The sequence below is a fragment of the Coturnix japonica genome, chromosome 2, assembly GCF_001577835.2.
Source record: "Coturnix japonica isolate 7356 chromosome 2, Coturnix japonica 2.1, whole genome shotgun sequence".
NCBI classification, from domain to species: domain Eukaryota; kingdom Metazoa; phylum Chordata; class Aves; order Galliformes; family Phasianidae; genus Coturnix; species Coturnix japonica.
In genome coordinates, this window is record NC_029517.1 from 76,669,788 (window position 1) to 76,692,520 (window position 22,733).

A 22,733-nucleotide genomic window follows, 5' to 3' on the forward strand; every position below is an offset into this window, starting at 1 on the left:
CATCACCAGAGCCTGAGAATACCCGTCCCTTTGTTTCCGATTCACACTACTCTTTAGCACACACACCAGCCTCTTAATGGAGCTGGAGAGGAGAACAGCAACCGTGTTCCTGCTTGACCAGCACTAGCAAAGAATGCCCTGTCAACTGTACCCTGCTCTAAAAACACTCAGGCAGGAGATGGCTGAAGCTGCAGCACCCTCCCACTCACCCTCCAACTTGCACCCCAGCACGCAGCCATGCTCACAACACCGCTGCCAAACCACGAGCTGCCAGCAGCGAGCATTTGCAGTTCTTCAAGAAGTAGCAGAGAAGTAAATGTTCGTTTGAAAAACTAACATTTTAACATACTCAAAAATCACATTCCCTCGGATCTTAAGAAAGCAATTAATCCAAAACTCTCTTAGAATCCCCTTTGATAACCGAAGAAGAAAAACAGTGAGAGACATCAAGTTTTCATGTATTTTATTTACAAGCCACACGATACATTTATATACAAATGGCTTAAAATAACGAAGGGTAAGCAAGCTGAAGCATAACAGTTTGATTATTTTAAATTACGTTGTCTTGAAATAACTCCTGCAATAAAGTATTCTTCACCCTGATAAGCAAAAGTTAGTTCGACTTTAACCCAAGGTCATCTCAGTTTTAAATACAGAACTTGTATCACTTTTCTGTGATTCTTTATCTTCTTAACACACTCATGTATGAAGAACATCCCACAACCATCAAGAAGGGAAACAGCCAAATTTCCTCCTATACAAACCCTGTAACATCAGACTGGAGAAATGCTGCATGTAAAATGCTTGTGCATTTCGTTAACTAAGAGAATGCAAGAACTACATGAGACTTCCTCTCTTGGAAACAGAATTCATGGTCTGAAATTCAGTTTGCCCACAGACAAGAGGTATCGGGTATCCTCGCTGTCAGTGACCAAATGGACCCTACTGCAACTGCACCACACCAGAACTATCCTGCAGCAGGGACCAGCAGGAGGGCAGAGCTCCAAACCCTGGAGAGCTCAACACTGCGGCACTCGGCGCCTCTGCTGTCACTGCTGTGGCAAGAAGAAAATTCAACATAGACTTGTTTTGTAGAAAAATACAGAAATTTGCCATTTAATTTCCACCCACCTCCCCAGGGATATTAACACTTAAAGACACGTATTTTTTACATCCCTTCCCAAACACCATTCCTTCTTCTGTTTCAGGTAACAACTAGCAATCCATGATAGAAGTCAGTTCCTTTCCCTTTGGCCGATTTTAAGTGTTCTAGCACTCTAAGCCTCTTAAGTCACATCCACAGCAGTCCAGTAGCATTCACATTTCTCCTCTTGGTATGGCTAATGACTGCTCAATATAAATAATGAACACTTGCTACTCCACAGTCCATGGTTACAGTACTTTGCTATGTTTTAGAAACACAAACACACAACACTTACTTTTTGATGTGGTGTCCAGGTCTCTGTAGCACACTTTGGAATTGCAGCACAGAAAATGTAAACCCAAAGGAAGGTGGGAAAGTAACAAAAAGCCACGGGCTCCACAGAAAATCACGCGGCTTTCAGAATGCCTGCTACTGTGGCAGAACGCAACGGCCACGCCAAGCCAAATGTTGCACTAGCACTGACTCACTCTGCGCTAAGTGACGTTTGTTCAAAACGGTCAAATTCTGAACTGATGTAAGCACCTCATAATATGGTACAGAAAAGAAATGTTGATAAATCACATGCAGGGCCAGCACAACCAAAGGTGGGCAGCCCTTAGGCCTGGCCAGCTCCTAGACCCGGCCCAGACCAGGGGAAGCCAGGCAGATCCCCAGGCTGCAGAGAAGACAGCAGCCTCCTTCTCCAGCCATCACCCCATGCTGAATGTCCCCCTGTGCTACACCAGCACCGCTATACCAGGCAAATAGTCTTCGGTCACAGGCTAGTAATCCTTAAACAGAATTTGGGGAACTTTGCATCTGTAACAGTGTACAAGTTTTGTTTTAGATCCATCTGGAAGTCAGCTGTCTACTCCATCTCCTTTGTATCCATCACAGCCACAGTTAGTTACCTAGCTTTGTTTTTACATTTGAAGACTAAATTCCATCTCAGCAGAACAATGCAGCAGCAGAGTGATGCCAGCCAGCAATGGCACTGCACTGCCTCTCCTTCGCTTACAGACTGACAGCTCTGCATTAAATGAACTAAAATAACCTAATCTTTACCTCCGGGAAAGATGTAGGAGACATTATAACTGCTTTACATTTTTGTACTGAAAGTCAAACCACGTAGTCCTCCTTGAAATCTACCTTCCATTTTAACTTGTCCGCTTTTTCTTTTTCACATTGGAAGTGCAGTAGAGTAACACTAGATCCCATGTTTCTAGTGAAAACAATGGTCTAAGAGCTTTAAAAGTCTTGCTTGACTCAAAAAACAACACACACAAAAAAAAAAAAAAAACAAACAAAAAACAAAAAACCAACAAACCTGTCTGAACCTCCTAGGAATTTTTTTCTATCAATTAGTAAACAGAAAAGCCCCAGCTGACACTGTCTGTACCTAAATGAGAATAATGATTTCTGCCTTTAAAATGCAACTGGCAGAAAAATGTTACTGGGGTGTCCTTATTCAAGGAAACCTACCTAGTGCACCGCCACTGTCAAGCTGTGGTTTTCCTAAAGCACACGGCCACAAGCGTTTGTTCCTCACTGTCTGGGTTGATTTTGTTTTCAGAGGGCAGGATTCCCTTCTGTGCCTAGTGAAGGCAGCTGCTGGGCTTACAGGGACGTCTCCATCTCCCATCTGCCAGATCCTCACTCTATGTAAATCAGCACAGTGACTTTCTCCATGCTCTGCAACGTGGTACTTGGCCATAAACAAGAACCAGGTTTTTAAATTAAAACAAAACATCAACAGCTTTGGCTTCTATTCTGAAAGTCCAAAAAGTCATTGACAAGACTACATTTGAAATAGTGTAAGTAGAAATTTTACTTTTTAAAAAGTAATAATTAAACACTCAGTTACATAAGGTACCGATTTGTCAACTGGATAATCAGTTGGAAAATTGTTTCCAATATGGGCTTTAAAAACATTCTTTTACGTACATGCAAAATATAACCATACCTCCTCTCTGCAGGAGAGGGACCACTTGTCATCACAGGAAAAAAAAACATGCTCGATGTAATGATGATTGAGGAGTGGCTCTTGGTTAATTAAGAGTTTTCACTACAGTTATTTCATCGGTTGTTCAGAGAGACTCAAATCCGACACTAGAATACTCGGTGGAATAGCAGATAAGAGGACCATTAGTTGGCACAATCAAGAGTTTACAGAATTAGAACTAGTGTAAAATGTTTGCTTTAAATACTGGTCACTGTCCTTTGTTTACTTCCGGTAATGCAGTAGTTGTTGTAAAAAGGAGATAGTGTCAGCTTTTCACATAACAGTAATTACTGCTGTTGACATTCGAGAGGAAAAACTTTTTCACCACTTGGAAAGAACATAAAAAGCATAGTTTATTTGGCAGAGGAAGTGAATCAATTACTACAACTTCAAAGCGGAGCTGAGGAAAAACTACGCTCTTCACTTTTCTCACTTTTGTAGCTTCTTACCAAGTTCAATTTGGAGATTATGACTTGATCAAGATAAGATTAGATGTCTAAATAACTGGTCCACATGAAGTAAACAACACAAGGTTATGACCTATTTGAGTTTCCTATTATTATCTGATCTTGTTAACTACCTAGGTTTCAGTATTACTTTAGCATTGATTTATAGAGTACTTCCAACTTTTGCAGACCTTAAGCTTACGTGTTAAGGCACTTACCATTCAAGTAAAACAGTTTATATATAAACAAGCCTGGGAGATGGAGAGAACATTTTACCAGAACATCCATTCTTTTTTTTTTTTTTTTTTCTTGGAAAGAAAAAAATTAACATTGACCAAATATTTATAAAATTTTGCATCAAGAGAAAGGTTGTTTTATTATCTGAAATGAGCACAAAGTACGCCTTCCACAATAACACTGAAAGCAGTGCAATGACTGACAGTGACCTTTGACTAAAGGTAGTTCTGTAAAAAGAAAAATACCGAACAAATCAGTGCCCTGCTTTGATTGTTGTAAAATTCTTTTTTTCTTTTTCTTTTTTTTTACATAAAAGTTGGTCCAAACTTACAAAAAAAAGCACAAATGTGCATAGTTCAGAAGATCTGAAAGAGTGCCGTAAAAAGCTGATGTCCCTAAATTTAGCATCCACTTAAAACTGCCAAAAAAAAAAAAATTAAAATAAAATTCAGAACTAGTTTGTGAACATGTACAATCAATTTATCTATTTTTCAGACAGCATGAGTTTTAAGCATCTGTAATTTTTCCTACTGTATGCAAGACCCTTTTCCACATAAAAATAAAGCTGTTGAATTAATATTATTCAAGTCTGTTGAACTGCTGCTTTAAACCGCAGCTAGGAAAAAAAAAAAAAAAAAAAAAAGTTTTTCCAGATAAAAAAGATGTGCCTGAGGAAAAACAGATACTCAAAATGGTAATCCTCTGCCTCGCCCTCTCACTGCGGATGTACTAATGTGCCCCCTATATCCTTGGGAGTAGCCGGGTCCTTGTGCAGGAGATGTCCAGGTCTGTCCATGCATGTGGCTGATACCACCAGGGTTTTCCTGTAAGTTACTTCCATAGCTATAGTTGTGCATCTTAGTAGGCAACGAATGAGTACTCTCCGGCCCCACAGAAGCGTCCCTACTGTTCCCCAGGACTGAGATTGGGCCGTGGCTGTATTCAAACCTATGGTCTTTATCTCCGCTAAATAGCATGGGGCCAGTGTTGAGGTAAATGTCTCCATAACCAGTTACTGAGCTGGGAAAGGACTCTGAAAAAGCAGATGGAGGAGGGGCACCACCCGAGTGAGATGAAGCAGTACTGTAGTTATCCAAAGGCTGAATATCTGAGTTTCCAAGGAAGCTTCTTCGTTCTAGTGCTCCCGACGACCCACTTCCTATGCCATCGCTACCACCATAGTGAGCAGAGGAGAAGGTAGATGATCCAAAGTTGTCCTTGTAGTCTGGGCCTGCTACATAGGATTCTCTAGCCTGGTAATCCACACTCGTCTGTACGGGCTCCTCTGTTGTTGCCTGAGCTTGATGCTGAGCGAGCAGCTGCAGAAGCGCCGCTTTCACTCCTGCATGAGGATCTGTTCCTGAAGAGTTAGTTATAGGCAAATGCTGGTTCTCTGTCCGATAATCAAGGTCTTCGTCGGTGAGAGGTGGGGGCTCTGGGGGTTCTGGGGGACGCTGGTCTGGAGGCAGGATCCGAGGGCGTTCCTGTTCCGGCGTTCGGTTCAGGAGCCTCATCTCAGACTGCCTAGCCAAGTCCTCTTGACCTACGCAGATGAGAAATAAAAGCTTTGGAATAAAAGTATGAAATAACAACACCAGAATGGAAAGGTCTCTTTCCTAGAACATCAGAGAGGTTCATTATTTCAGTTAAGTTTTACTACTAGTTATTTTGGAGTAGGCAACAGTGCACTTGTCTTAAGAAAGTGACACAAGGTTCTCCTCACAGTAAGATTACCAAGCAAGCAAAGTTTAAGAAAAGTGGTGCACATTCCTTAAAAAAATATATTCTGCAACAGAGAAACGCTAGAAGAGTGAACAAAAATATCTGCAAATGACACATATCAGAAAAGGTTTTAATGAACAGAAGATTCAGAGAGCTGCAAAACTTAAGGTTAAAAGCAAAATTAAAACAACCTTAACACCCTGCTGCAAAAAAACCCACTCCCAAGCCACTTCAGAAAATTTCAACAGCTGCACACAGCACACATTAATAAGCCACGATTGATGAAATAGCAGTTCAAGATGGCCAAAAACAGAGCACTAAATATCAAGACGACTAAGGAAGTCACTACTATAATCCAGTGGAAGCATTCAGCCATGTGTGCTACTGACAATTATGGGCAACCAACTTCAGAATCCGCTGCTAAGAAATTGCTCTACTCAGCATTAAAAAAAACAACAAAAACAAACAAAAAAAACCAAGCAAGCAAACAAAACCCACAACCTTCAAATCAAAATAGGCTTTAACTAAACACACAGTCAAAATGGGTAAATTTGAGCTATGAAATCAATAGATGAGCCAGTCCTCTCCAACACCAGCACCACAAAATAAAACCCAAACTACCATAAAAAGCAATCGGGGAAACCATTTCATCAGAAAAAGTACAGGTGCTGTATACCTGTTAGAAGGACCATTTTTTGATGTCAGTATGGTACCTACTACAGTAAGCCCAGCCAGGCATTTACATTCTCAGCAAAAATCCCCAAACCAGCGAACAAAAAAAAAAAAAAAAAAAAAAAAACCACCAAAAAACCAACTAACAACACAAATGCAGCAGTTTGTGTTGTTATGCTTCAACAGTCACAATGCAAACAAATTAAGCAACAAAATTGCTGTAATAATCTCTCCTGTACTCACATAGACTGGTAATGTTAAGAGGTTAACTCTTTACCCCCAAACTAGCAGCCATCACAGCTCAAGATACCTGTTGCTTAGCAATAAAACCCTTCAGTACCTGCAGGCGTATATAATGACTTGATCAGATGTGGGTAACCGGTTGCTGGAGATTCCATGTCGTCCCGGCTGAGAGATGCAGGAGTGGTGGGCTCTGGAGGCTGCCTGAGTTGTAACGACATTTCATTTCCTGATCCGTTTTCCTTCTCCTCCAACACCAAATCTTTTTGTTTTGTTTGCTGAGCCTTTATTAACTGGGACAACAGAACAGCAAATGCACTCTGTACAGCTGCCTGGGCAGCATCAGTTTCCACTTTAGGCTGACTCAGCTGAGCAGGTGGTACAGGAGGCTGCGTGACGGCCGGCTGTTTTAAGGACTCCTGTTCCGGTGGTGGTGGTGGAGGCGGCGGCGGCTGCTGCTGTTCTGACTGTTTTTCACCTGCTGACAAAATTCCAGCAGGAAGATTTATTTTATTTAGTTGCTGCTGAGTCTCTGGGTTTACCTTAATATTCAACACTTGGGCAAACTGTGCCAAACTAACACTTGTTTTAGACTGTAGCAGGTTTAGCAGGATTGCCACTTCATTCTGGTTTAACTGCTGTCCAGTGCTTGTTTTTGCTAAAGACAAAAAAGGTGTTTTTAAGAATTATACAGAATTTTCATATTTCAGAAACTCAAAATTAAGACAAATCTAGCATGGCTGTCACAGCTGGCAAAGCGTGGTTTTGGACAACACAGAAATGGAATGATTTTACAGATAAACTGCCTTTGGGGGAGTATCTATAGGAAATGGAATAGTAAGATCCAATATAAAGAAAGTGACTTCCAAGGGGCACACATGCACTTGGACAGATGAGATACATCAAGCTGAAGCTCAATTTTCCACAATACAACTAAGCTGGGGCTTAAGGCCACCTGCTTTAGGCAGCTGTAAGATTTCCAATCCCCACAAAATTTCCTATCCTTGACATATCACATCCCTCTGTTAAAAAGTGGCCATCTGCAAAACGCATTTCCAGTCACATTCTGGCCTGTCTAATTCAGCATCTGGATTCTAACACCTGCTCCAGTGACCAGGCTGTAGGTGACCCAGAAGCTAGCAGTATCAGTGCAAGAAAGCAAATGCTGAGCTTGAAGGACAAGTCAATATCAATGAGTAGCAGGAAAATGTAGGTTGATAAGGTACACTTGTTTGTTTGTTTTATATAACTGTGTTTATTTGACACAAGTAAGAGGAGATTGATGAAGGGGAAGATAAGAAAGTTAGTCAGAATACAGAAGTATTTTCTGAATTTCAAGCAGTCACTGCGTCAGTTTATTTTGAAAGGAGAAGTGAAGCTACACGCCCCACAACTAGATGGATCTTAAGAAAGAAGGTGGAAATTAAAATGGATATGTTTTTCTCCAAGTCTGTTTAACCCAAGTCAACATGAGCATATTCTTCCTTCCTGTTAATACACTAAGACATTCATTTCTGGCAGATTCAAAGCCACACCTGAGAAAAACAGTCACACAAAAAATTAAGTAGTTGCCTTGCAAGACTAAGAAGAGCACAGCTGGAAAGTGCTGCAAAACTCACAGCCAATTAATTACCCTACTTGTGGATGTACACCAGGATGCAAACACTACTCTGGAAGGTTCTAAGGACTTTAAAGATTTTATATGTCTAAAAACAAAAATAAAACCATCCTTTATTTAACAGTAGATAAAAACTACTATTTTTAATGCCTCGTACTGCTGGACTTCACCCAGCTGTCACGCTGAACAGTATTTTGTGATATCTGAGGATGGTATGCTCAAGAAGATAACAAAGTACATTCAAATTTCTCTCAGTTTGTCAGTGTGCAAATTCAGCAGAAAGTACCCCCAAAAGGTAACTAACCTACCTGTTACATACTCTTTGGCTAGTTTCAAGTCCGTTCCAAGAACAAACTATACTCTGGGAAACCTATCAGTTTCTACCAGAACAAAATGAATGAGCTGTATGCAGTTCCTGTTAAATTATAAGATACAATAACCAGGGTTCTCAGTCATGAAGCATAACATCAGCAATTTATCTAGTTTTAACCTCTTTTTGGCACACACACAAAAAAAAAGCAACAGTTTTGTTTAAAGCATGCATTTTCCATTTGTACACTTAATCCTTTAGCATGCCTTATGGATGATTTTAACTAAGGTTTACCAGGATTTCAGGAAGAGCTGCACTTAATACAGAAAACACCTATATGCTGACCTGTCTAGGCTCCAATGAAAATTTCTTTTATACCTAGATATACTTTTCTACCCGATCATGTGCAAACAGTATTTTAGCTCTGAAAGGTTTCTTTCCCTTTTTTTTTTTTTTTAAATGTTTCGTTTTTATGTCTGATTAATACAGTAGGTCGGCAACATGCTAACTGCTACAGAAGCACAAGGAAAACTACTACTATCCACTGGGCTTTAAAACTCAGTTTTCATTTGTAGGGATAAAGTTGCAAGGGCTATAGAAAGACATCTTTGAAAATACAGCCAAAATATTAGTTCAGAGTGAGTGGCAGAAGCTCACAGCCAGCTTATCAGCTTGTAGTAAGAAACAGGATGAATAGGAACAAGAAGCAATAACCTGCAGTAAAAATACAATGAAAATATCAATATGTACATATTTAACGTTTATCTTTGCATAGTATATTTGGAGTTCTGCTCCATTGTTAAATGAAGAGTTGATTCAAGACAGCTAGTATTCAAGAACTACTATGCTCAGTGAACCATGTATTGATTTTCTGCAGATGAACATCTGTGTAAGTGTCATAGGATTTAAGGTCACTTTGCGCAATTAAAAATGGTCTAAACTAAACTTACCAGGTATGTATTCATTGCTGATCATCTCAACTGGTTTCCACATAAGGAGACCATTACTTTACTATTTATATTATTCTTCACTACATAAGCATCCAAGCAAGACATTTCAGTTAAGTTTCTGAATTACTGGCTGTGTAAGCTGCAGAGGTAGTTACTACTTTTTAATAAGTTATTTGGGTGGTTGGTTTGTTTTTGTTTGTTAGTTTATTGTTTCTTTTCTGAGTTGGTTTAGCGCAAACAGCTTGGAAACATGAAGGCTAAAGTGACATGCTGAGGTAATCTCTTCTATTTGAAGTCATGGCTGTTATAAAGTCTGCCTTCTTGCCAATTTTTCAGTACCAACATAGCTCCCCCAATCTATGAAGACTATGATGAACTTAGAGTATGAACAAACTAGTAGGATTACAGAAGATTTACTGGTGAGTATGGGATAAAACCTCCTCAAAAATACAAAGCAAGATAGTTGCTCTGGCTTGATTTAAAAAAATAAATAATGTGAATAAAAAGTAATGCCTAGTTCCCAAAAATAAAGGCAAATCTTTTGTAACAAAGATTTAACTTACAATAATGTTCCCTCCTTCAAGAATCCAGGAGACGTCAATACTCTGAAAATAACACCTAAAATTTCTAAAGGTGCAATCCAAGCAGAAAGTAATTTTAAGAACTGAAAATATTACTGACCAAGTGCTACACTAGAGTTGCCCTGAGTTTTGAGTTGGGAAGAAGTTTGCATGCCTTGTGGGGTGTTGGTTCTGCTCTCATCCATGCCTAGAGACAGATCCTTCCTAGGGACTTTAGTCACTGTTGCATCATCAGTCATGCCCATTTGCTTCTGTCTTCTGCGTTTTTTACTCCAGAGCTCATGGCAATCCTGCCACAAAGGAAGGCTGCAAAGAACAATTAGAGATCATCAGTTTTATACCAGATTTACAAAAAATGTTTTTTAACCACCATGGTAAAATACACATTCAAATTATGCATTACACAGCATTTGAAAAGATTAACCTGCTGGAATTTAGAAATACACTGGGAAACATCCAAAGCCAGATACGCTTTCCTGGGTAAAATCTCTTTTTCAGTTGCCTATTTCACAAATGCAGATCTTTCTCGCAAAGAACAGGAACGTGCATCTTACTATGAGAATGTCACTTTCTTGCTTGTATAAGCACCACATCCGTGCAGTTACATTTGTTCACAGTAACAGAGGTAGCTATCCAGTATTGGTAACTATACAGCATAGGCAACTAAAAAAGGGGAAAAAAAAATGTGGCAGGAATAAACAGTATTTAACACTAACAAATTTAGGTGGCTAGGAAGAACAAGGGATACCTCTAGTCCTTTAAGACAGATAAAAACAGGGGAAAAATATCTTCTACAGAACTCATCTGACATTAGTTCAGTCTTCTCATTATTATTCCTCCCTACAGGCATCCGAATTCGGATCTCTTGAGGAACACAGAATCCCATCCCATAGCTTATGGAAATACTGAGATATGGCATTAAAACAGGTCCTTCTGTTTTCCCTTTGCATATTAGTAGTAACTGTCTGAGCAGTTCTCTCACCCAGGAACGTGTAAAAAATGAGGTGACAGATGATAAGAATCACTGGAAAGGAAATTTTGACAGTTGCTTTCTACATTGTCTTCCTCCACAGAACAGCAGGTCAAAAGACCTGACAGGTATTTAGTCAACAACAGCTTGGATCAATCAAGAAACTATGAGAATTATCCTACTGTACTTGCAGTCAGCACTGAGCATGGTTCTTCCAAGTGAGCAACTTTATTCTTTCTTGAGAAGTCATCATTTTCATTTCACTATGACAAATGTTGGTGTCAGTTTTTAAAGGGATACCAAAGGACAGTTTCTTTGTTTGTTTTTAATTTTTCTACATCAGTTTCTAGAATAGATGAACTATCAAGGCCCTGAAAAGAAGAAAACAATTTCTTCCTATTCATTTAATTCAAAACGCGTTAGCAGTAAGGTTCTGAGATTTTAATGAACAGCTTAATATTTAATACTGCTGTTTTGTAATATTCAGATGATGGAAAAAGACTCAGTCTTCTGCATCAATTTCATTACAACCTTCTATATCTAACAGGTAAGTCTTGAGAGGTTCTTAATGAAATTCTTAGATAAAGCTCAAGTACTTTTTCCAATTGGTAACTAATTAAAGCACAGGCAGCCTTGAAGGTACAATTTATTCAGACTATTAGATATTCTGTCATTAAGCAGCTATCTCAAGGGAAAAGTTAAACTTGCAGACTCTGTAGATGTTTTTCTTTGTTTTTACTCAGGGCTTGTTCCAATACTATTTGTACTGCCTAAAATGACAATCAAGTCTCTGTAAATAAAACTACGGAACACCACAATACATTTCTACTCAGAGGAGAGAAAGAACAAACAAAAACCCACACTAACAAAAAACCAGGCATCTCATTTGGCACAGTAAATCATGAATGGTATTTTACCTTAACTCTCAGATACCTTTAAAGAATTCTCTACCAAATGTTATTCTATCATTGTATGGGACCTGTAAGATTACAGCATGATTGAGCACCTGTTGAAGAAGCACAGCTAGCCCTGGGAGCACACGTGGAAGCAAAACCCTGGGTCCACACCTCCCTAACTTCATTTAAGGGCTGGCAGCAATGAGAGAAAAATCTCTATTCAGAGATTGCTTCCTTCTGGGAGTTTTACAGCAAACTCTGGCCTTCAGAATGGGGTAAACTATTCTTTTCCTATTACTGTCTTTTGACTGATACGTTTCATGGGTCATCCTGAGACTTGTCAGAAGCAATTTTATACCTCTTTGCCTGAAAAAAACCAAAACATTAAAGAAGGTAATCTGGGTTCATGAGGGGCACCAAAACCCTTGGAAGACACAGACAGCAATAAATAGATACATTCCTTTTTTAAAAATGACAATAATGGTCACTAATTCCAGGCACATCAATTCAAATTCATCCTCAAAGCCACTGATACTGTGACATAAGAGCCATAAAACAGCATTTCAGTGCAGAATCTCCAACTGTACATATTGACAATTTTCATCTACAAGCTACTTTAACTGAAGCACAACAAGCTTAATGAAGTCAGTACATGTTACAGTTTCATAGGTGTAAATAATATTACTAATGGAAATAACTTACTCTGGGGGAGGCATTTTAGATGGTTCCACATCTCGCAGAAACTCACACTGAAGAGCTTGTTCAGCTGTGCAGCGCTTGCTGGGATCCAGAGCAAGCATGTAATCAAACAAATCTAATGCAGCTGGTGGGATGCTGCAAAAGAACATAACAGAAAAAAAAACATCAACTGTTTTTTGAATCACATACTTCAGTGAAAAGCTTTAATAAGAACACCTCTCTAGAATAACTAACATCTAAAATGAAGCCAGGACTTACACTTAAGAGGCAAATAAAGTTCATCTTTATCAACTTCTATTAACATATAAACCCACGTGCTTTTTTTTTTTAAGCAGAGGTGAGAGTGACTGTGAGCAACTGTGTTTATGTGGCTGATTTGCTTGAAATACTATTCTTACAAAAAACATATAACATAAAAAAAATATTAGAAAACCCAACACACTTGAAGCCAAGACAATAGTGTTACTTGACACTATGGAATTTAGTGCACAGAGAGGGGCAGTTTTGTATGGACCAATCAAAACAACTTTACTGCTTTAGGAAAGTCTTGTTAGTTCAAACAGGATGATACATTTATCTTGAACCCTGAAGCAGATGAAGAAAGGGAATAATCCCTTTAAATTGAATCTCCAGCTGCTTTCCATAACTTTCATGTGTGATGTTTGCACAAAAATGGTCCAATGGTACACAGTATTTTAGAATACATGGTTCAGGTAACTCTTGTGTTGAATGAATTTATGACCCAGAAGACTGTAACATTAACCAGACTTCATATTTGGCTGTAACCAGTTGTCCTAATAAAAAACAATTAAGTACTCCAAGCTGTTTTTTGGACAGGGAAAGCAAGCAGGTGTACCAATCATGGAAAACAAATGTCTCCTTAGGTGAAAGCTGACAGGTGGCTGAAATTTTAGGGCCTTCTTTCTGCCTTCTTGAAACTTTATTAAATAAGGGTTAATACAAGCTCTGCAGGAATCCTCTAAGAATCTAAAGTCATTTTTCTTCTCATGACTGTTTTCTGGAAACTGGCTGAACATCCATCAAGTTCATAAAGATGCCAGGAACACTTAATGCTGTTACAATTGACTAAACTAATCCTTTATCCTTACAATGCAAACTCTTCTCTCAGTTTTCGACGATATTGCTTCTTTGGTTTCATCGTGTTGAAATAAGCTAGTTTTATAACATCAGGCCACACTGCTGGACAAGGACTCCCACAAATTCGACTGCACAAAAAGAGGGGAAAAGAAAGGTATGAGATCCAAGAGCACAGGTGTTCACAGCTGTTGCTTTATTCTTAGAAGTACAGTACATACAAAACTCATTTTCTAATCTTAAAATTCAGTTTCATTTAGCTAAAATTTCTCTACAGCATGAGGCTTAACGCCATTAAGGAATGGTTAATTATCTAAGAAAGGTAACTACCCTTCACAAACTAAACTTCACAAAATCCACTATTTCTGTGCCCCAACCACTCTAAAGCATCTCCTGCACAAAAGGTTACATTATGAAAATTAACTATGTCTGGACACCATTCCAGGTATTTGATCTAAACAACAGGATATCCCAGATCTAGGGTGCTGGGCTGTTTCAGTGAAGAAAGAAATAACAAATGCCTGAAGAAGTACTAACTTGTTAAGACTAACAAGAATTTAGTTGACAAAGAAGATGCGCTTGGAGGAAAAACAAGAACAAAAGTGAAGTCCTAAGGGTAGATGCAAACTTTAAGTAGCATAATCTTGCATATTTTTATCTTTACTTTTTCAGTTCAGTTATTAGTCTTCTGTGTCGGGCCTAATCTATCTCCATATATGGAATTCTCCTTAGCGTCATTCCTCTCACACTGTCCATGCCTGTTTTGTCCCATCAAGGATGGTAGCACAGCCTAATACCACGCTTATCAGAAGAATGGGAATGGCAATTTATCATGCAATGTTTAAGACATTTGATGAAGGCATTCATAAAAGAACAACTTGCTAAGGAAATATCTTTCCCTAGTTCACCCTTTTGCATTTATTTAATTTAAATTGCTTGTGCAAGAGACCTAAGGATGAACTATTTATGTTCCTAATGCTACACAAACTAATCTGACTATGTTTGAAATACATTACTTTCAGGAAAATATAAATAAATTCTATCTTTTTCTAACAGAATTTACTTCAGTTCTATCTTTGAGCATTAAAATTAGAATAAGATGTAGAACTGTTGACTGTAACATGACCGTTACAGAGATTGTGTATAAAATGATAAAATAAAACTGATATATTACACTTAAACAGCCTCCAAAGGCATAATCCTGAATAGAATGAAGAGGAAAAATAGCTACAAGCAGCTATCTGCCGGCATTCTTCCAGCAGAAAGAAATCTAGGAGGTAAAATTTCTGATGACTACACTCTCACTGCCATCTAGTGGACAAAAGCAAAGATTTCCAAAATCAAGACATTTCATTCTTCTACCAAGAACAATCACTGGTATGTTGTGCACCTCCTAAAAGCTTTGTTTCTCCTCATCAGCTAGTAAAACATTACACAGAAGCATCCTGACATTTAATCTACCTTGAAAAACATTTCAATATATAACTTACATTTTTAAATACTTTGATTTTTAAAATAATTTTATTTATTCTTCTGGTTCTGTAAGTTCTACAGGACTCACCCTCTTTCCCCCTTGTTTTTAGGAAGAGGGTCTCTCATCACTTATGAGGTCACCTATGATCTCAGAATCAAGAGCAATTTCTGCTTGCAAAATAAAGGGGAAAACAAGATGTACTGGTTCCACGGAGTTATAAACATGCCATCCTAAAATTTACTGAGGTAATGAAAGAAACAAAATATTCACCTACATAGGGTGTCTGGCAGTTTGTAAGGGAAGAGAAATATATGAAAATACTAAAGCCCACATGTGGGAAAACTCAATGCACGTTCTTCAGGCAAGTAGCATACAAAGCACCTCCCAAACCTGCTATCCTTACTGACCACGTTTTCTTTCGAATTGCTGTAAGGAATTTGTGATGCCATCTTAAAAAGGAATTACACTCCCTTACAACTTCAGTAATAGGATAAGTTCCAGCTGCATTTTGAAACACTTCTCCACATCCAAGCATAAGACACTCTATGTGCCTCTGAAAACCACTAATATCTCACTTAGGGTGATAATCAAGTACTTGTAAATGTTAGTAGTGTGTTACCCTTGTTTTCAACGTGAAAAAGATTGGCAATCAGGCACCTACCATGTTGTAGTGCCTGCTAGTTACCTTATAAGTTCCAGTTGAGCAAGTTCTTGATTTGCTTGAAATATTGGCTTTTTTGTAAAAAGTTCACCCAGGATGCAGCTGTAAAACAGTTTTATGCAATTTCATCAGTATGGCTTCCAGTACAGATTGACAGAAATATTTATTGCTGGCTTGTTGTTATGCTTGCTAAACTTCTGTACCAAACTCTTACCCACAGCTCCAGACATCGATAGCTGGTGTGTATCTTTCTTCTCCAAGCAGCAATTCTGGAGGTCGATACCATAATGTAATGACTTTGTTGGTATATGGTCGGCTGTTGGGGGGAGCAAAAAAAGAGAACTATCATTTTGCTACAATCTCATTTCTGAAAAAAAAGTGATATTTTGAGAGATTTAATTCTACGGTGTTATTTAAGGACAGTATTGTCTTCCCTTTTTTTTCCAGTTCTACAAAGCTGCAACTGCACAAAAGCAACACAACCATCTGACCAAGGCTATTGGAGAACAGTCTGAAACAAGACCTCAGAGATACACATGTAGCATTGAGATGGCTAGGTGGTTATGTGAATTCTGTATTTTGGATAATTAAACAGCAATATTGTTCATTCATTACACTGCTAGCCATTGAAGGAAAAAGATCTGCTTTGATAAAAAAGTGATTTCTTGACAACTGCTAATTATTTGACTACTGAACCCAGGATCTATACAAACATTTTGAAAAGGAGAAAAACTGTCACTTTCCTCTGTGGAAAGAACAAAGCCTCTCTTTCAAACTACTATATCCTTCAACAACTTTGAATTCTAAGTCTGGACCATTTCTTATATATTCCTTTATTTCAACATTTTTAATTCTTTACAGCTCTAACCAGAAGTTCTGTGAATAATCCTTTCCACCCTGACACTAACTTAAGAATTCTACTATCTTATACTTGCATATTCTGTGGACTGGCCAAGATACAGCATCAACAGTTCAGAATGGGAGTCATAGCAGATGTTAGGGTTGAGCTGTTTTATACTTAGTTTTTGCTTTGTTTTTAAAGAGAAGGGTGGGGGGGATGGAACAACAGTAGGGTGGTTCTCAAAAATAATCAAAACCTAATCATTCTAGTTTTAAGATCTCAAGTTTACCAATACCAATAGGTAAGTCCAAAGAGAATGCAGAGTAGTGTTAACTGCAGTGTTCTTACAAGCTCTTGCAACATGCTTAGTACTACAGGTATAATTTCTGCAAAACTGTCCCAGCTTTTTTTCATACATTCCCCTATTTTTTTATTAAAATTAATATAGCATGGTTTTTTGGAAGCAGTTCCTTCATATATTTGTGAAGCAAACATCCATCTTCAAACTGTTTACATGGTATGGACTTCCTCTACAGACAAGCCACACACACACACACACAAGTATATTGTCCTTTTTGTTTGAACAGCTGTTTTCTCACAAAATCTGTCATATCTGTACTCTAAACATATTAAAGCCTCCAAAATAACACTTGAAGAATAAACTAGAATAACTGGAACTCAGTTACAATTTTATTTCCACTCCATTCTGCTCCTAACTAAACTCTGTAACCTTTTGAAAAATGTGTCATTCCAACAGCAGTAAAACAAAAGTAAAATACATAAACATAATCATCATTTATATGCTTGTTAGTGTACATCAAGTACTGATCTTACTGCAGGTCAGAAGCTGTTCAGAAGGAAAATGAACAACAAAAGAATTGCCAAAAATATACTAATGAGATTCAAATAATCTTCCCAAGCTCAATTAGCGATTTTATTAGTGAGAGTAAGCACATATTTGTCTTGTTTAATTTATCTACAATGAGGTAGCTTTCACATTCAATAAAATCTTATTTGCATTGTAAGGATGTTGAACTTTAGTTCTACAATCAACAATTAAATTAGAAAAGATATTAAAAATAATGACAGTAAACCAACAAGAAGTCAGCTTGGTGAAGATTAAAATAGCTAGGTAGGATGGCATCATCTCAAAAGTACATCCAAAATGAAAGTGAATTAGAATCACAGAACCGACAAGATTGGAAAACACCTCCAAGATCATCCAGTCCAGCTGTCTACCTGCCACCAATATTTCCCACTAAACTCTGTCCCTTAGTACAATATCTAAATGCTTCCTGAACACCTCCAGGAATGGTAACTCAAGCACCTTCTGGGCAGTGCATTCCAGCTTCTGATCACTCTTTCAGAGAAAAAGAATTCCTAACATCCAACCTGAACTTCCCTTTGCATAACTTGAGCCCGTTTCCTCTAGTTCTATTGCTAACTGCCTACCAGCTCCTCAAAACTATCTTACCCCAATACTGTACTCCAAACTGTTTCCCCAGTCATTACTTAAGCAAATGCGCCTGAAATAACAGCTCAGAAGACAGTGAAAATAACACTGTTGCATCCAAGAACGTCAGAGGTCTGGGAGAAAATAAACTCATAAAACTGATAATGCAGATACAGTTTCCCAAATTAGGCATGCAGAACCCAAAGTAAGCTTAAGTACCTAACATTCTCAATATCCAGCCAGCTGTCAAACATATTGATGTAATCAACATTCAACCTTAATTTTGAAAATCTCAGTCCAAGTAACAAATACATAACACCACTATATATATATATACATACATATATATATATACATTAATATTCTTAAACATAAAAGCTGGGCACCTGTTTCCTGGAGTATAATTGTAACAAAGCCATTAACAACAGAAGCACAAGTCACAAGAAGTTTCAGAATAGCTTTTATTTAAACTTGTATCTCTGTTTCCAACAGATGTAACAGGACTGACTGCCTGAAGAACACAATAAACCTCTTCAAATTTAAGATTAAACCTTACACAAAAGTAATGCTTAAAAAAAAAAAAAAAAAAAAGACAGTAAATGGATATGGATTTATGTCAGCACAAAAATGTCACTGTTCCTAAATAAACTTTTCCCAGGTACATCAATAGAAAGAACATAAGTTTACAGGACCATAAACTAACATTTAGTAAAAGCCTACAGGATGTAACCTAATTAAAACTGCAACTCTTAATCTTGAAACAATATATGGCCCCTCTCTACAGATATTTATCCGCAATAGTCAGAACGGCAATACACTTGTACAAAGGGAGCCTTGTGTTTGTATGCTGGTAAGATAACATGCACTTCTTTCAATTTCCTAAGCAACGCTACTTATGTTACAGTACAATAACATCTCCAGACAAACAAATAGGGTTTTTTTCAGCCTTCGTAATACTTAAAAGTTATGAAAGACATACCTCTCAATGCTTTTTCACAGTACAATTGTATCTTACCTTTCCTCTGAGTTGTACAGCCGAGCAAGCCCAAAATCCGCAAGCTTTATCTGCCCTCTGGTGGAAAAAGGAAAGAATTATTTAGGAGTTAACCCTGCTTAAACTAGCTGAAGTTTCAAATTTTCAGACAGCTGCAACTGAGCTTCAGGAAATGCCTTACAAATCACGTATCTCTTCAATTAATAAATACGCTAACCTACTCAGTATCAAAGAAAAATTAGCAAAATTAGATACAGTGACAAAGCGGAATTTACATCAGTGTATGGTACTCAAAATTTAGGGTGTATACTGTTAAACATTCAAACTAACAACTGCAAGAAAAAAAAAAACTGATGGAAGAAAATTCTTTATTTTTTGATCCTTTGATAGTTGAAGTACTGCTAGCATAAGGATTTGTACAGAAAATCAAAACAAAACAAAGAAAACTAGCAGCAAGCCTACTTCTTTCTAGGAAGTCTAACCACTGTTTTCTTCTTCTGAAGCTTATGCATGGTCTTCAAATCAGGATAACCAACCAGATAAGGGCTTCTATTTTTGCCAGCAGCCAACTTGCTGAATGACACAAACCCTAAGCCTTTGAGTTTTCCCACATATGAGAGGAAATGTGGGTGATACAAAGCTTTGCCTGGCTTTCTTCATTTGCTTTTGCCACATACATTTTCACTACTCAAGAAGCCTCACCCTCTATAAAGCTGGGATGATTTAAACATAAAGCAATCTGCATACACAGAAAACATTTGGCAGTGTTTCATGGCACTGACTCTAGTGTAACGTGCTCTTCTCCAATGTCAAGTTATACCTCAGCTTCTGAGCTCCCAGACATGCACAGTGACAGCATCACTACTGGACTAACACAAAATAAAGATACGGTGAATGGGCAAGGTGAGAGATGTGGAAGCATGTGTACATCTGTTTAAGGGTCTATATCAGTCTTGCAAGTTTGGTGTCATCCTGAGCTGAAAACAGTCTAATATTAATTTTAAAAAAAAAAGACAAAAAATTCAATTTGGACAAACCTGGGACAAAATTAGGGCCCTACTAAATAAGATGCTTGATCCATTTTGCCCAGTATTTTATCTCCAACAATGGCATAAGCAGATTTTTAAGCAGAATGTGCGAACCTTCCCAGCTCTGAGGCTCACCTTCCTTGTACTCAAGCACCACTCAGGATCACTGAGATACAGGTATAAGAATTGAAGACAGAGACAGAAGTTCTACACAGCAACAAAGCACTGTTTCTTACTCTCAGTATCCTTCCTAACAGTGAGTTGCAGTTGTGATTTTAATTTCTGCTGCTGTTGCATATTCAACAGAAGCGTGTTTACTAATATGTTTGTTTTTTTTTAGACTTCTTGTGATTACAAATTCTTCTCTCCCTTTGATCACAGCTGTAATTGCAAGCCAAGATATGATTGAAAATGCCCAATCAAGTATTGTTTTAAAGCATTACCCTGATTAATGAGGGTGAAGACTTCTAAATTCTGCCACAAACAGGCAGCCTTTCCACACTTCATTTTGAAATGATGGTAAGAATAATACACAAACATATTTCCTAAAACTTTTAACTTTTAATGTGTTGAACTCAAGATAACTTTCCCCTGTACTCTCACTTAACAGACACGAGTTTTAACCTTGCTATTTTAACATACAAGTTTAAAAGATAACTGCCAGATCCAGCATCAAGCAGAAATATTACCAGATTGTTATTTTACAATTGACTTCTAAACAAGCTAGGATTAAAGCCAGTGAAATGTAAAGAATATAAAAAAGATTTAAATAAGATCCCAACATACAATATTTACATACTAGAAGTGTTAATCATACCTATTATTTAGTAGAATATTTGAACACTTTATATCTCTGTGCAAAAAGTTCTTCTTATGGCAATAGGCCAAACCCTCCATCAGCTGTCTCATAAATGATTTTATGTGATTTTCATTAAAATGAACCAAACCAGATTCCAGCAGTCCCATCAAGTCATGGTCCATATATTCAAATACCAGATAAAATGCACCTAGAAAGGAGAAACAGGAAACAGAGAGACCGATTCATCAGCAGTCCAATAACACCGTTATTCTCTACTTTTGAAAGAGGGAATTGTTTTTCATACAACTATTACATGGGGTTGGTTTTTTTTGTATTAATGTTTGTAGTTGCACCTCATTTCCTGTAACAGCAATAAAATAATCTAATGAAGTGTTTTCATAATATTGCCTTTCTGTGTAAACAATTATTCTAATCACTAAATGCTTGTGAAAACAAAAAATTCTACAATGCAGTGCTTTATAAACATGGGCACTCCCTATGGCTCCTCAACAAAAACACGCCATGGACAAAGTCACAAGCCACTACATCAAGTACTAGATCAGACTGTCCAGGACCCCAGCCAGCCTGGACTTAAACACCTCCAGGTACAGATCATTCTCTTTGGACAACCTGTTCCAGCACCTCATCACTCTCTCAGTATCTGGCCATATCTCATGTTAGCTCATGTTATTCCATAAATAAACCCATTAAAGCCACAGGTCTTTGATATACACAAGTGTTCCTAAAAAGAAAACATTATGTGCACCTGAGACAGCAATATCCAACCAGCAGCATGATGTGATGTTTAGCATTGAATCTTAACTCTAGGGCTGATACAACACAGACCCTGCAGAGCAGTGGTTGCAAAGCAGAAACTTCATTTAGTGGGATCTGTCTACCTTCCATTTTCAAAAATCTCCCCAAGAGATTTTAAAGCTATCACTTTATAGTGAAAGAAGCTTCTGCCCAACAAGAACTCAACACAGGTTCTAGCTTCCAAATGAGAAGTTCCAGTTCAGAAGTCAGTGAAAGTCTTGTATCAGAAAGGGGAATTCAGTTTGCTAAAACATACATTTACAGCCAGATTTTGGCAAACTGATGTGCTTTCTTGCACAGTGGCTGAAAATGAGAAGGAAAAACGCTATCAAGCTGAAATTGCGCCTAGGATTTAATATTTAAACAAACAGGTAAAAATTACACATTAAGTGTGAAACTTAAAGATCAGTGAAAAGCAACTAAACTACAGGCCACTGCCCAGGAGACTGAGGTTTGTGGGTTTTAATCCATCTCTTTTTGCCCTGCTGTGGACAGCAACATGGAGAAAGTAAAAAAACATTTATAAAATACCCAACTGGGTGCACAGAGAAGGTGGAGCAGAAGATAAATCAACCAGATTCAACACAGTCCCACCACTTCAATAAAACGAAGGAAAGACAAGCATTAACAGCTATACAGCAACAGAAGCCTGCTGCATTAATATCTGCCTAAACCATTCACCAGTGCGCCTCACCGGTCCTATACAGTAAAGCACAGAGGTTCCTAATTTTGGCCTTTGGAAACCGGACAGCTAGCAACTAGCGTTAGTTCTGCTTGACTGACAACTGCTGAAGGACAAAGCATGACGGATTTGAAAATCCCTCAAAAAAAACCAAAAAAAAAAAACCAAAAAAAACCACCAACCCACGTGATACTAATGCAGCAGCGCCAGAATAATCTAAATGACCCCTTCAGAAGATGTCAGCTCAACAAAACTGAATACCAATGACCTCAGTACCTTCTTGTTCTGGAATGCAAACGGAAGTCAACTCTGTCATGACAGCAGACTACACCCTGCGCATGTGATAAGGGGAAAGAGTAGGGTCAGCGACATTTCAGAGCTGTTCGGTTAAACAGCTGAATCC

At 38.0% G+C, this 22,733-nt stretch overlaps 1 protein-coding gene and 1 long non-coding RNA gene across 2 annotated transcripts in view; one reads left to right on the plus strand and one right to left on the minus strand.

Annotated features, from left to right (window-relative positions):
• Window positions 1-446: 446 nt before the first annotated feature.
• The window catches only part of CDK13 (cyclin dependent kinase 13), a 59,172-nt gene continuing 36,885 nt past the window's right edge, over window positions 447-22,733 (minus strand). The window contains exons 6-14 of the mRNA XM_015854951.2: window positions 20,851-21,040; window positions 19,027-19,083; window positions 15,932-16,033; window positions 15,742-15,819; window positions 13,597-13,713; window positions 12,491-12,622; window positions 10,023-10,228; window positions 6,564-7,121; window positions 447-5,372 (exon numbers count right to left, since the gene is read on the minus strand). Of these exons, the coding sequence (XP_015710437.1) occupies window positions 4,516-5,372; window positions 6,564-7,121; window positions 10,023-10,228; window positions 12,491-12,622; window positions 13,597-13,713; window positions 15,742-15,819; window positions 15,932-16,033; window positions 19,027-19,083; window positions 20,851-21,040 (2,297 nt within the window). The 3' untranslated portion in view covers window positions 447-4,515. The remainder of the gene's footprint in view (window positions 5,373-6,563; window positions 7,122-10,022; window positions 10,229-12,490; window positions 12,623-13,596; window positions 13,714-15,741; window positions 15,820-15,931; window positions 16,034-19,026; window positions 19,084-20,850; window positions 21,041-22,733) is intronic.
• On the plus strand, window positions 13,720-18,602 carry LOC116652918. Its single transcript, XR_004306151.1, has 2 exons — window positions 13,720-15,301; window positions 16,165-18,602. It is a non-coding gene; the product is annotated as an uncharacterized LOC116652918 (long non-coding RNA).